Source organism: Drosophila mojavensis, unplaced genomic scaffold, assembly GCF_018153725.1.
Source record: "Drosophila mojavensis isolate 15081-1352.22 unplaced genomic scaffold, ASM1815372v1 contig_19, whole genome shotgun sequence".
NCBI lineage: Eukaryota > Metazoa > Arthropoda > Insecta > Diptera > Drosophilidae > Drosophila > Drosophila mojavensis.
The window spans coordinates 925,076-939,591 of record NW_025318726.1 but is presented as its reverse complement, the minus strand read 5'-3'; the positions used below and the strand labels follow the sequence as shown (position 1 = coordinate 939,591).

General features: G+C 38.7%; 4 protein-coding genes across 5 annotated transcripts; 2 read left to right on the top strand and 2 right to left on the bottom strand.

The window, feature by feature from the left end:
• Positions 1 to 129: 129 nt before the first annotated feature.
• LOC6572495 (mitochondrial glutamate carrier 1) lies at positions 130 to 4,832 on the bottom strand. The gene is made up of 6 exons (XM_044007718.1): positions 4,569 to 4,832; positions 3,098 to 3,177; positions 2,228 to 2,362; positions 1,686 to 2,171; positions 1,482 to 1,622; positions 130 to 1,416 (listed from the first exon to the last, which is right to left on the bottom strand). The coding sequence occupies exons 2-6, from the start codon at positions 3,172 to 3,174 to the stop codon at positions 1,272 to 1,274; spliced, it is 984 nt and encodes a 327-aa protein (XP_043863653.1). The 5' UTR covers positions 3,175 to 3,177; positions 4,569 to 4,832; the 3' UTR covers positions 130 to 1,271.
• Positions 4,833 to 4,949: 117 nt separating this feature from the next.
• Positions 4,950 to 7,783, top strand: LOC6572496 (transcription factor SPT20 homolog). Of its 2 annotated transcripts, XM_001998567.4 has the most exons (5): positions 4,951 to 5,226; positions 5,301 to 5,587; positions 5,651 to 5,902; positions 6,095 to 6,833; positions 6,888 to 7,783. In XM_001998567.4, exons 1-5 carry the CDS (start codon positions 5,046 to 5,048, stop codon positions 6,944 to 6,946), a joined length of 1,518 nt encoding a protein of 505 aa, XP_001998603.1. In that variant the 5' UTR covers positions 4,951 to 5,045; the 3' UTR covers positions 6,947 to 7,783. The 2 variants fall into 2 exon arrangements, with proteins under 2 accessions (XP_015021942.1, XP_001998603.1); XM_015166456.3 differs by having other exon boundaries at positions 4,950 to 5,226; positions 5,651 to 6,833.
• Positions 7,784 to 7,788: 5 nt separating this feature from the next.
• Positions 7,789 to 9,385, bottom strand: LOC6572497 (aurora kinase C). Its single transcript, XM_001998568.4, has 3 exons — positions 9,136 to 9,385; positions 8,817 to 9,060; positions 7,789 to 8,759 (listed from the first exon to the last, which is right to left on the bottom strand). Exons 1-3 carry the CDS (start codon positions 9,256 to 9,258, stop codon positions 7,939 to 7,941), a joined length of 1,188 nt encoding a protein of 395 aa, XP_001998604.2. The 5' UTR covers positions 9,259 to 9,385; the 3' UTR covers positions 7,789 to 7,938.
• A 114-nt stretch (positions 9,386 to 9,499) lies between these two features.
• On the top strand, positions 9,500 to 14,415 carry LOC6572498 (arginine/serine-rich protein PNISR). The gene is made up of 9 exons (XM_001998569.4): positions 9,500 to 10,306; positions 10,380 to 10,617; positions 10,851 to 11,001; positions 11,163 to 11,414; positions 11,834 to 11,936; positions 12,394 to 12,450; positions 12,948 to 13,078; positions 13,146 to 13,392; positions 13,452 to 14,415. Exons 1-9 carry the CDS (start codon positions 9,754 to 9,756, stop codon positions 14,333 to 14,335), a joined length of 2,616 nt encoding a protein of 871 aa, XP_001998605.1. The 5' UTR covers positions 9,500 to 9,753; the 3' UTR covers positions 14,336 to 14,415.
• Positions 14,416 to 14,516: the final 101 nt, after the last annotated feature.

Sequence of the window (14,516 nt, the reverse complement as noted above, 5' to 3'; positions counted from 1 at the left end):
TTTCGTTACTTTCGCCAATAGGGATTTAAAATTCAGTGGAATTACCGGCACCTCGAAAAAAATTCCTTATGTAGATTACTGTAATACCCAGGTCACCCATAAATAAAAGTCGTGCTAAAAGCTGTCAAATAATATATAATATATTTATTTACTACAGCATATACATTTTATAAATTGTTTCGATGTTACTTATGAATATGAAAGTATAGTAAAACCAACAATTACAATAAAAATTATGCCCGCATTAGATAAAAATAAAATATTTAACAAACAAATGGAGTAATTATGTGGATGGCATCTAATTTCTTTTCGATATTCGCATTTAGTGGCGGCGCCATAAAGCCTAACTTTCCATTGAAACTGCTTCTTCTGTCGTCCTGAATAGCTAGATCATGAAAATAATCAAGGAAGTGAAACTCAATGGAGTGGAGTGTGACAAAAAACTTACATACTCGTGTCTTTGAGCTCGATAGTGATCTTTTGGCAGAATCAATTGATTAATTTGAATCTAGACAGTCTATATATGTAGTACATATAACCAAAAACTTGTGCATAAGATGTATAATTCTTTTTAGGTTGTCAATAAATCACATTAATTTATATTCTTGTGTAATCAAAACAAATAGGCTTTAAATTTAATTTATAAATGTATTAACTAAAAATGTATATATGTCGTAAAGTTATGACAGTTGTTTGTAGAAGATATCTTGCTTTAGTAGCTATGGTCATAGTCTTACTGTTTCTAACAGTTAATTCGCTCCCTAAAAGCAAACAAAAAATGCAAATTTACTAAAAATGTCTATCATATATAGGCAAAAGAACGTGCAAATTGTACTGAACTAATTATAATTTGTATAAATTGAAATTCTATATGCGATTTTATAGATATGTGTGGCTAAAATAAATATTTACATAATAATGGCATTAATAATCATAATCATAATAATAGCATTGATATAATATAATAGCATTGATAATCATTATCTTATTGTCATTGGGATAGAAGTTCTTTTGCCTGTAATAGTTTGTATTATCACCTGTATATATAAATTTAAATACCCATATATATAAATATACATATATATTATATATATTCGTATATAAAAGTATATATATGAAAGGGATAACATAATTGCATATTTCTATGGAGCGCTTTCACTTTTTACATCGAAATTAGACAGCTTTAACAGTAACAATAACAGCGTTTACGTATACATTCACATATAACATTTGAAGCAAAAGCAAAAATGCTTCTGGATAGACTTTGTCAATTACTTCTTCTGCATGCCTAGCAAGCCCTCGGCTACGCCCAAATAGTAAACGGTTTGGGCGATACCGAACAATGGAGCAATCACAATCATACGGCAAAGACCGCCCTTGAAGAATGCTGTAGGTCCTTCGTGCTTAAGAGTTTTGCTGATGGATTCAAAAAAGAAGTTAAATTTAAAATGAATTCACATATATAAATAGATTTTACTAACGTGATGCAATCGGTGATTCCCTTAAACTCCTTCTCACCATCAGCCTTTTTGATGGCCTGCAATCGAGTTTTCACCACGTCAAAGGGATTGACTGCCAGGGCTGCCGTTGAGCCAGCCGCTAAACCAGCCAAGAAGGAACACCTATTGGAATACAATTGAAAAGAGTTTAGAAACATGGGGAAAGGCTCGAACGATACTACTTACCAAAATACCGCTTCGCCAGATCCATCATTTCGCCGTGGACCCAGTTCGTTAAGAGTGGCAAAGAGTGGGAAGTAAATTACGGAAAAAGTGACGTCACGTAAGCCCGTGGCACCAATGCCCTTGTATAGACCAAAAATGCCCTTTTCTTTAAAAAGCTGCGTGGCCAATTGTGTGGCTGAAACCTTTTCAACGGTTTTGCCCGCTAATTTTGCAGCGGCAGCTACACGGCCCGCATCCTGCATTTGGATTTTCAACAGCTCCATGGGCGTGGTGACAATGATTTGGAATGCGCCTGCCAAGCCTCCAGCCAACATTTGACAGCTCATAGGCAGTTTACCATCCTTAGTGGTAAGTTTATGTCGGAAGTAATCATTCGCCGTCAGTTTAATAGCCTTTTCAGGTGTGATAAGCAAAATATTCACGCCCGAGCCTCGATACATGCCGAAATAGCCCTCTGCAGCGTATGTCTTACGGAAGCAGTCGAACCTAAGAGAGACCGTTAAAAATTACATTTGGAATCATTAAGAAATATTTTTACTTACATGCTTGAATACATCCGTTCGCCATTTGGACCGATTTGCTGGTTCTGCAACCGAGTCTTCACCAAATCCAATGGGAAAACACATGTCACACCAATAATGCCCGCAATGCCTCCGTTAATGATCTTCGGCAGCAATCTGTGAAATAGATGTGCACATAGATAGAACTTAAAATATCAAATTGTATCTTTCGATTTGTGTTGGCTAATTGACAAATATTTGCACTGCGTTAACCTTTGCATTCAATTTGCATGTGCAGCAGTAACAACAACAACAACAGTTCCCTGAGAGGCAACCTTGACATTGACATAGAAGTGCTGCTGCAGATGTTAATGATCACTGCACACAACACATCGATATATCATGTAATCGATAGTCGATATACAATTTTAAATCACAGAAATAAACAAATAACAAAAGGTAAAGGTGTACGCCAACATTTAGATTTTGTTTTTGTTTTAAGCGAATATGAAAAATAATTGGTAACATGCCAGCATAGCACACAAAAAATTCTAAGCTTTTCGCTGTTTGCCGCTATTTTTAGTTTAGCCCCACAAAATATACAAAACACAAAAAATGCAAAACAAGACGAATAAACTTATAACCATTGTAATATGCATTTTATTATGTCAAATTAATTTTGTCTGCGTATGTGTCACAATTTGTAATAAAATACAGAAAAATTATAATGGATAAACTTGTTTATTGAAGTTTAAGTGCCGACAACAATTTGCAAATTAATAACAATATATAAATTTGATATGCATGTGTTAAAAAAATGGTATATACAAATATATGTATATGATACATATAAATACATATATATGTTTGCTCATTTCTTATAACTTATGATATCAGTTGTAAATAACTTACGCAAATTGCTGCTGCTTCGGCTGTATCAGCGGTTGGTTATGGAGGATATCTTCGCTTTGCTGTTGTGTTGCTGCCATTTTCTAGAATTAAAGAACATTTTTGTAAGGGACCCGTAAGAATTTATAAGCTCGAGACAAGCTGATTGTATTTCAATTTGAGTCAACAAATAATATCAAACAGGTTGAATGACTTCTAACTGCTTTGCCGGCAATATCAAAATATATACATATAAATATGCAATACACATATACATACATACATATGTTTTTTTATATACTCACATATACATATAAATTTTATATACTAACAGGTGTTACTAAAATTGTATATTGAATTTATTTATAAACGATAAGCGAATAATTTATTTTTTTTTTTATTAAATAATTGATATTACGGCCTTAAGCTTATCTTTTTTATTCAGGAGACAAAAATAGTAGGTTCTGGTGTATCGCACTGAATGGAGAGAGGAGCGGTCCAAGGTTTATTGATATGCAACAACAGCGCGTTCTGTCTCTTCAGAGATTAGCAGCCATATCAAATTAGAGCATTTACACATTGAATTTTCACAATATTCAATCTATATTTACTTACTCCGCGTAAGTGTATGAATGTTATGTGTGATTTTTCGCATCAATGCGTTACTGTGATAATTAAATCAGTAAAAGCACTTCTATTGCTAAATTGTCCAAATTCTAAACGATCAGTTAGCTTATATTTAATAACAGCATGACCCTAGATAAGCGATAGGCATGGGCCTTTAAGTTTTATCTTTACCGACAGTAATTTTTCGTATGCCTAAAAACTATGTAGAAGGCCAAAATGTTGCGGGGGACAATGTCGCCAAAAAAAAAAAAGAAAAAGGTAATTGCTATAACATTATAAAACGATTTAGATTAAAGCACAGACATCATCCAATAGTTGTTTATCAGCAAAGAACTGTATACGTGTGTATTTGAGCATTTGTGTTTATATATGACTACATATACATACATATGTATATATGTTTTAATTGTTGCTATCAACTCATTCGCCATTATCGATTACTGTTTACTGTTATATATCTCAGTATCGATTACTGTTACTGTCTGAAAAGTTGAGTGGATTGAAACGACTTAAGTGTGACATTTGTTAAATTAGCAGACCAAAACAAAGCATTTCCCCTGCTCTGCACTTTGTTTAATTAAAGCAGGTATTACAGGTTGAGCAGGTACAGAGACAGGCCATACTTATTATATGTACCCAAATTTTACATTTATGGCACTTTTACACTAAATTTACGTAATTTAAGCTGTGTGTGTGTGTGTAGTAGCACCTCCTGACAAATTTAATTGATTGACGCATATTTGCGTTCTATATAAATACATATCTCTCTATGTAGTATGTGTGCATATGTTAGTATTAATATATTTAAATAAATTGGCACAACGTCGACGCAGTTCAAATTGATGACACTGGCAGCAGCAAGACTCACATATTTATTGTTGTTTCACTAAGCTGTGTTTTAATTGACTGGATCACTTTACACCTAATAATTGCGTTTAATATTCAACTTTAACTATATTCTGTATGTACGACAGTGAACAAATGAAATGAAAAGAAATAGATGTGTATTTTGGTTTCATATGATTTTCGGCGCGTCGTCGTCTTAGTGCGGTACTCAACGAAAAGCTTTTACCGCAACAGGAAAGAAACTCTCCCTATGAGCTACCGGCGTGTACTGTATATTTAAGTTTTTCTTGTAACCAGCATACGCGCAATCTGCTGTGCAGAAAGCTCGAAAAATTCGATAAATCGATAACGCCAGAGTCTGGCAACGCTTGCGCGAATAGATTGTAAAAACATTGTACAACACTTCTGAATTCTTTCGATTAGTTTTATTGTTTCGTCAACTGAGACACAATAATATTATTGATAAGTTTGTAGAATTCTAAGCTATTCCATTTGGACAATGAGTACGGCACGTTTTGCCCGTTCGGGGCGCGTTAGGATCTGTATTCTGATGAGCATGTTTGTTGTCGTCATTATGATGATTGTCATTTACCACATGTCCCAACAGCAACTTGACGAGACCAGAGTTTTCCGCCTGCACTGCGAACAAAAACAGGAGGAATTGAGCTTAAGGCTGCAATGTAAGTAGCAAACCAACAAATGAAAGCCTCTTTATAGAACTATCTACATCAAATACTTTATCTATGTGATGCAGCACTCACGGAAAACAAACAAGCAGCAGAGAAAAATGTGGAGTTATTACGTGCTGAAAAGCAAAGCATACAGGATGACTATGAAAAGCAACAGGATGTGGAGAGAACGCTTCAGCAGAAGTACGATGTGCAAGTCAATAGGTACAAAGTACTCGAGGCCAAGCATAACGAATTGCTAACTGAAAGTGAAAAAATCAAAAAGAAGCACATTGAAGACACAACTACGTTGCTCGAACAGCTGCAAAAGCTGCAACAGAACAACAAACAGCAGGAGGCAACCATCTGGAAGGTGTCTTAATAATTGATTTTCATTTGGTTATAGTTATTCATTTTGCTTATTTATTACTTAAAGGAAAAGTACGAAACATTGTTGAAAGAATCTGAGCACAAAACGCATACACTAGAGCAAGCGCTTGAAAAACTGAATGCTCAGTGTAAATCGGGGGCTCCGGCGCAGGCACAGACACAACCAAAACAACAGCTTGTTAAGCCAATTGACTCCCTGACTGCCGACACAACGTCCGGTCGTCAGTCAAGTCCAGCCCAACCGGCGCACAGCATTGAGAAGCCGCGCAACAACAAGTCCTTCAACGAGCAAGTACAAGTGAGTCAAGGGCTGTATAGAATCGGTATCGCCAAGCCCAGCCAGGCAACTAACACAACAACTAAATCCCATGGTGTCGGTACGGAGCAGCGGCAGGAACTGCAACGGCAACTGCAACAACAGCAACCATTGCAGCGCTTCGATGTGCGCAACAATCATAGCCTCATACTAAACTCTGTTGAAAATTTTCAGATGGTCCCCAAAGCGCTTAAAACGGTTGCTGATGAAACAAACAAACAGCAGCAAGAACAGCCCGAGTTAGCTGCAGCTGGTTCAGCTGTTTCGCCACTGAGTGCACCGCGAAAATCTAACTCTAGTACTCCAAATTCCGAAGTATCACCAAACGCTTCTGTTGCGCCCAAGGCATTAGGAAGCAGCAGTAGTGGTCAGCCGCCATTGGTCATGCCACCAGCGAAACCATCCGCTGAAGTCAAGGTTGAACGTAAGCTGCCGGAGAATGTTGCACCCATTCCAGATAACTTCGATGGCAAAGCCGATGGAGCTGCAGACGTAGATACGGCAGCCGAAGAGCTGCCCAAAAACGAGAATAATAATCGGTATTCCAATGTCGTGAACGATATGGAGACTAACAAAAATCAAGGAGCACTTGATTCTGGAGCGCATGAAGTGAAAGATGCGCTAAACGAGCAGAACTTCAATTTACCTGGCGCCGGGCACAATTTATTTGATGGTGACCTCGCTGGTGCACATGGAGCTGAAGCGGATAACAAAATGCTCGCCGCAGATGCAGCCGCTGTTGGCGGTGGTGGCGGCGATGACGATGACGACGTCATTCTTGGAGATGTAGCTGTGAAGCAGCCGCAGCATTTGCTGGAGAATGACAATTTAAACAATGAAATCGCCGGTGATCAGGGCAAGGAATTTGGTGAGGCTGTTCATCTGGACGATGGCATGGATGAAGATCAAGACGGTAACTATGATTGTAATCACTTCTTAAATGCATAATTCAATATTTACATTTCAGAGGATGATTACAACGTGCCGGCACGCAAGCCGGGCGCAGATTCGCCCGTTAGAAATTAGATGATTCACTATAGATTTAATAATGGCTTACGATAGTATTTAATTATGGCATCTCTCTGACAGTCTTGGTTAGTTCTTTTTGATAAAGAAGAGAAGAAGACAAACACCAGCCACTTTAGTTAAGATTCAGTCCCTTTTATATTGATACAATTTGCTGAAAAACTACGAGTTCACAATCGCTGGTATATATTGCAGAACTTGTTTTAGTTAATAACAAATTAATTCAAAAGTTTTAGTTTAACCATTTTAGTATTTGAACCTACAATACAATTGGCTTAAATCATGTCACTAAACATGAAATTTTGAAAATCTTGTTTTAATGTACCCCACACACTGTTTTAAACCTTTTATATTAAACACAACATTTTTAAAAATCCATATGATGTGACAAATAAATGAAAACTCTAATAGCTAAGCCAATTATATTGTATATAAGCAAACAGATACATTGTTTAATTAAAGTTTGCAGTTGATTCTTTAATGGTGTTCAGTTTAACGAATATAACTAAAATATTCAATGCTCTATAATGGATTTTGAGGCGTTTTATATTAAATTAGCTGCGCTTTTTTCCCCACTTGTAACTCAATAGTTCTCTTGAAGTTGTAAGTATATACTTTGTTTTCTGTGATAAAAACTTGCTAAGCTGCATTTTTTGGTTGCTTTAAACAAATTGCGTCTATACTGATTTATATATGTACTAGGATATGCTAAGTCCCTCAAATAATAATTTAATAAGCCCATATGTAAAAGTAGATCGAACAAAATGTGTCTATAAATTAAATGAAACTCAGAAATTTTATTTAAAGCAAAATGAATATAAATTGCATAAATGTTAATCATGTTTTCTTTATATTAATTAAAATTTATTAATGCGATAATTAAATAACTGGCGCTCTGGCGAATTTTAAACATAAAGTCAGATGAACTGAAGAAACTGAAACAATTAAATAAAAATGTTAAAATGAATTTAAGATTCAACCAGTCGAGCGATTCACTGAGTGTGCGCCACAATCCATGGATGTAACATAATCTGATCCAGTGGCATTCGATGCATAGGATTTAGCACTAAGAGCTTGGAGATTAAATGAGCCGCAGCTTTCGAGACGTGCTCCGGTGTTTTGTAATCCACTTTAAGTATCTTTTGATAGGTCTCTTCATAGGTCTTTGAAAAGAACGGCGCATGACCCACAAGCAGTTCAAAGCAGAGCACACCTAAGCTCCAAAGATCTACATTCTTGGTATGCGGCTTGTTTAGCACCATTTCGGGTGGCAAGTAGTCAACCGTGCCGCAAAGGGTCAGACGCATCGAGTTCGGTTCATGCACGGACCAACCGAAATCGGCTATCTTCAGCACTCCTTTGTGGCCCAGAAGCAGATTCTCCGGCTTAATATCCCGATGAATGATATCGCGCTCATGCAAGTACAACAGCGCTGAGCAGAGGGCCTTGATATAAGTGGCCGACTGGCGATCATCGAAGCGTTTCATTGGCTGCGCCTGCAGTGCGCTGAACAGCGTTCCTTGGGGAGCATACTCCAAAACCAAATAGATGCGTGCCTCGTCATGAAAATAGGCATACAGACGCAAGATATGTGGATGCCTCAGGTGCGATTGAATTTCGATTTCGCGTCGCACCTGATGCTCGACCTTGGTCTCACCAATTTGACGCTTGAAAAGGACTTTCAGTGCAACGACAAATTGGGATTCCTTTTCGCGAGCCAAATACACGTTGCCAAATTTCCCACGTCCCAGCTGGCGACCAATGTCAAAGTTACTTAGCGCCCAAGTCTTTTTGGGTTTGGCTGTCGCTGATTCTGAGCATTGAAGAGCAAATTGTTTTCATACTCTAAATATATTTTAGAGTGACTTACCAGTCTTATCCTTTTCAGTGTTGGTGTTGCTGCTGCTGCTGCTGCTGCTACTCGCAGTGGCTGATGTCGGAGCTTGCTTTTCATTGTTAGACACAGCAGGATTTGCATATTTTTTAGCTTCCGCTACAGGAGCCGCTGCAGTATTTTGTTGTTTTTGCTGTGAGCCAATCGCGGGCTTCGTTAGAGGTTTTGCAAATTGTGCGCTAGTTTTGCTGCCACTAGGCGCCACATTTTCAGTCGTTGGCTAAGTACAAATTTAAACACATATTAAACTGCAAAAGCAATGCGAAATCCGATTTCCTAACAATACAATGCTCACCTTTTTTGTTAGCAATTGCTTTTTCTGCATTGCCATTGCAGAATGGACAGGAGCAGCAGCAGGTCCTGTCTTGGGTAATGCATTTTCCTTTGCACGCAACACATTATTTGGTTTTTGGGACATATTTGTTAAGCTAAAATTAATTGTTTTTAATCAGTCATAAAAAATCTTATTCAATTTAATTGGTGCAAATTCAAGGTCTGATCACAGTGATCTCTGTGTGAAAATAAAATGCCGTTCGTTTGAATTTGGAAGCGCGTGCATGCGTTTCCAAGTGAATGTCGATAACAATTCTTTGATAACTATTGTATGGGAAAATATCGAAAGAAAAATTTTAGTTCGAGTAGAAATTTTTTAGAATAAATGAATGATCAGAATGGCTGGAAGGGATTTTATTATGTTTAAAAAATCATTCAAATTGATAGATACGGATGTTACTTTGTAAATATTGTTAACAACTACAATCATAATGTTGATAGCCAAAGTGTTACTTGTCATATGTGAATGTCTATATGTATAGAGTAAGAAAATGGCGTAGAAGTCGAAAAATCGTTTTAGAAAATTGTGGCCAACTCAAGTGCAAATTATAATATAGTGTTCAACATAATACCAAACAAGATGTTCCCTGGTGGCAACACAAATGCCGACCTGGGCTTCAACAAACATAATCAATATATGGCGCAACCACCGCATTTTCTGGTTGCACCAGGTCCCGGGTCTGTTCCAATTCCCGGTGCTGGACTCGCCAACCCATTGGCGGCTGCAACGCCCGTCATGCCAATGAATGTGCAAGGCGGCATAGACTGGGCGCAACTGGCTCAGCAGTGGATACACATGCGTGACTCGTCAGCAGCGCAACCTATGGCTAATTTTAGCATGAATATGCCGATTGCACCTCCGCCACCGATTATAAGCAATGCGCCAGAGTATCACCATCATCAACAGCAACAGCTGCGCCAGCAGCAGCAGCAACAGCCGCCTAAAGTTCAAAAACACTACGAGGAGCACGGCGAGGCAGAGATGGACATGGATATGGATGAGGAAGAAAATGAAAATAGTGCACGCATGGCGCATTGCATCGAAAATCTACCCCCTCCGCCTGTGGTTACGCAATCTCAGTGGATGGCAGCCAGAGTAAACGATGTACCCAATATTGCATCACACGATACGGGTGAGTGATTGCCACAACCTAGATTTGCCCCAATTACATATCAATTTTAATATTCCTGTAATACGAACTTTAGTTGGCCCAGACCCTCAGCAGTGGAATGATTGGTCAGCACGCAACAATCCAACAGCCCATATTCCATCGCTTTTAAAACTTAACGTCTGCAATCCGAATGAGCCAGCGATGCATCAGCAAGCACAACTTCCTCTGCCAAGAAGCAGCAGCTCTACCGTCACTGGCAGCGCTAGCTGCAGCGGTGTCGTCAGCACCGACATTGATGCAAACAAACGCAAAATGTTACCAGCTTGGATTAGGTAAGACCATCATAAAGAGTACATTAGATTAGTAATTTAATTGCTACTAAAGTACAGCAAAGTGGCAAGCGAATTTATTGTTAAGTTAAAGTGATTCAGATCCTAATTTTGAATGCAATTGTTTCTTATTTTGCTTTAGAATAGTCGATCAAAGATTCAATTTTAAATAATTGTCAGTTAAAGTATTATTATATTTATTATAATTTAATTAATAAATGTTTTGTATATTTCAGAGAGGGTTTGGAGAAAATGGAACGTGAAAAGCAAAAACAGCTAGAACGACAAGCTACCACAACGGAATGCGAGACGCCAGAGATCAATGTTAAGCAAGTATCAAGCAAATCACTAACAACACCTGTTAATCTCTTGAACATGTCGAATGTGGTAAGTAGCGAAGTGTGTCTGTGGGCTGCACTTGACTCGTTTTTAAGTTGTGCCTGTTGCAACAAGAATTTAAACTGGTTGCACTTGAGCACGGCACACCAGACCAAAGTGTCAGCGTACTAAATCAAACGCTTTGCCATTAACTTGAATTCGAAATTCAGGCAAGCGACAGTGAAGATTCAAATGCTGCCCCGGTGGAGGCCACACTAGCGCCCAGCCTGGCTCAGCTAATAGGTAATGAAGTATTGAGTAAAGCCAGCAACAGTGATGACGAGCAGGAGGACGACGAGCAGCAGGAAAGTCAGCCACAGCATGATGTGGACAGTGGGCACGTTGAAGCAACAGTTGCAAGGTCAGCCAATGCTGAGGCAGCATTAAGTGGTAAAAACTACGAAGAAAGACTGGCCGATCTGGTAGGCATCACAATTTTAAGTCCGGGTGCGCTCGTCCAGGCAACGAAACCCAAAACCGACTCGTACTCCTGTCACTTGTAAAAGAAGCAATTTGCATGCAGTCTATGAAAAATATTATACAGTATTACATCCAAATTGAGCCTTGATAAAACAAATATTGTTTCATATAGTTTAACTTGAAACCATTTCTTATAACTAGAGCCAACTGGTTATGCTTTAATTCCATTATTTATCTATTATTATTCATACTTAAATTCTTCTATTGGCTGTACTGCTGAATACTGAATAATAATTTAAACAGAGAACTTTTTCATTTTAACCTAATATATTTCGGCAAGGGGTTTCATTGTCTGGCGCCACTTAGTTATCGTGAGGCATTTGAAATAGCGCAATCAATCTATAAAAAAACCAATCTATAGATGCTTGTTGTGCGTCGCACACTAACCGAAATACTGCTGGAAACCACCAATGAAGAGATTGCAGCTATTGCTACTGAAACACTCAAAGCGCATCGCGCTAAAGGTACTTTATATCCTATTTAGAATATTAAGATTATCGAATTTTTTACAGTGAGAACACATGTATGAGTGAGTGTGAGTGTGTGTGCTTGTGTGTGAGTATGCGTGCGCGAGTGTGTAAGTACAAATGATATATTTGAATTTTTGATGGCTGTGAGGCACAAGCTCCAGTAAGTTGAGCCATATTTTGAATGAAACCAGAGATGAAAAGTATGGAATTATTCATCACCTCCGAGAGGATGTCGTCTCTATCGTGGTGTACTCAAGCGTTCGCGTTTAGTTTGAGTAATTAATTTTAATTCTATGTCACTGTTTATACTTGTAACAAACAATCCAATCACATGCTGAATTTCTCTATATAATCGTAATCTATGTATATATATCTATATGTGTATATATATATATATATATATATATATATATATATATATATACATGTATATGTGTATGTAAATCAAAAGCGTCATCAGCCCAAGTGATTCGCAAAAGCGCCTTGTCCTCCATTACCGGCAACCTGGGTAAGTAACAAATTCCAATTTAGCCTTAAGTTCTTGAACACTTTTGTTTAATAGGTAGTCTGAGTTCTGCTTAAAACCCTAAACCCCCATATATAGAATTATCTCCACATTTCATACACAGTGAACGGGACTGCCTAACTTACTTTCTTATCATGCATATAAATTCGGTTTCTATTCCATCCAACCCAAATTGACACTGACTGATTCTAAATTCCTGAAGACTTCCATTAAATTTCTTTTGACTAGACCACATTTATTCTCACTTTCTGCATCCTAGTATTCGTATTTCTCAATCTTTCTCTGCATATCTGTTTGCTAAACCATTTTATCTAAAAAAAAAAAAAAAATGTCCCAAAAAAAAAAAAAAAAAAAAAAAAAAATAAAATAAAATAAAATAAAATAAAAACAAAGAAAAATAAAGAAAAACCAAAAAGACCGCGCCTTTTTCAATGTACGCCTGGCAGCCACAATTAGCACTTGATTGATTTGAATTATAGGATTAGCTGTTTATGGCGATTCTTCAAGCGAAAGCGATGACGATGCTGATGATAATGAAGGCGGTCAAACCGAGCGCGGGAATGATTCATCCGCGGACAAAACTAATGAACTAAGTGCGGACGAGTTAAAGGTACGCAATACATGAATTATAATCAAGTTCAATGTTTCACAATATTCGTGTGTAAATCCCCTTATAGGCGCGTATAAGAAAAAGTAAACGTGCTTTCGAGCGAGTCATTGATGACATCGAGGAGCGTGTATTGCTGCAGGAGCAATTGGATGAGCGGAAGCTGCAACAACACCGCAAGCTCGAATTGGAGCAAGCGGAAGCTGCCAACAGGCAGCGGGATAACAGCGAACATCGACAAACAGAAGCTTCTGTTGATAGAGCAGGACATGAAACCAAGAATGCTTCCACAAATGAAAAAATGCAACATTTTAATGGTAACAAATATCGAATTCTCTGTACGAAATTGAAATATCAACCATATTTAATTGAACAGGAAAACGGCTCAGTCGCAAAGAGCGCACAACGCGCTTTAGCGACAACAAGGACGGCAAACAGGCGCAGACCTTTGTGACCCAAGTGGTAGCAGTTCCCGCTGTGCAGTCCACCATTATTGCGCAGAAGCTGAAGCCGGTGCCCAATCCGGCCACCAATTTGCTGCAGATGCCTGAGTCTGTGACGACCATGCTAAGCGCTGCGGACAAAGCACTCGACAAAGCAAGCAAAACAGGAAAAAAATCGAAAAGCAGACGACGTCAGTCCACGTCCTCTTCGTCGTCCAGTAACAGCGGTGACAGCAGCAGCAGCAGTAGCTCAAGTAGCGATAGCAATTCCAGTTCAAACAGTTCAAAGTCCTCCAGCAACAGTGAAGACAGCAGCACTCGAAGCAGTGCTCCGGCCAAGAAACACGGCAAGAGCAGTCGCCATCAGAGCAGAGGCAGCAGCGGTCACAAGCAGAAAAGCGAGTCCGACCGTAAGAGCCATCGTAGAGGTCCAAGTACCAGCAGCACGCGCAACTACGATCGCCATCGTAGTAGTCGTGAGAGCCGTGATCATCGCAGCAGTCGCGACAGTCGCGATCATCACAGTAGTCGCGACAGCCGGGATCGTGATCGTGCACGTGATCGTGAACATGAACGACGTGCAATGCAATACAGCAGACAAAATCGAGAAAGGCGAAGGCGCCGAGATTCCAGTCAGTCGGGCGAGGAGAATGCCAGTAGCAGCTACCGACACCACAGCAGTCGCAGTCACCAGAGCAGCTCTAGCTATGGCAAACATAGAAGGAGAACTAGATCCCGCTCCAATTCCCGCAGCACACACAACTCCCATTCGTCCGTTTCCACCTCCGCTTCACATCAGCTTCGCAAACGCAAGTGAATCCAATGCAAATTTAGTCTTCTGTTATTGATGAGGATACTCTTTAATCAAGCTTAGAAAATATACATAAACTAAATAAATTGTGTTATACTTGAGATTTCTAATATGTGCTGAGTTCGGTAGTAAGTATAAATGTTTCATTGATTGTAGATTAACTTCATTTCCAAGTATTGAGCTGACC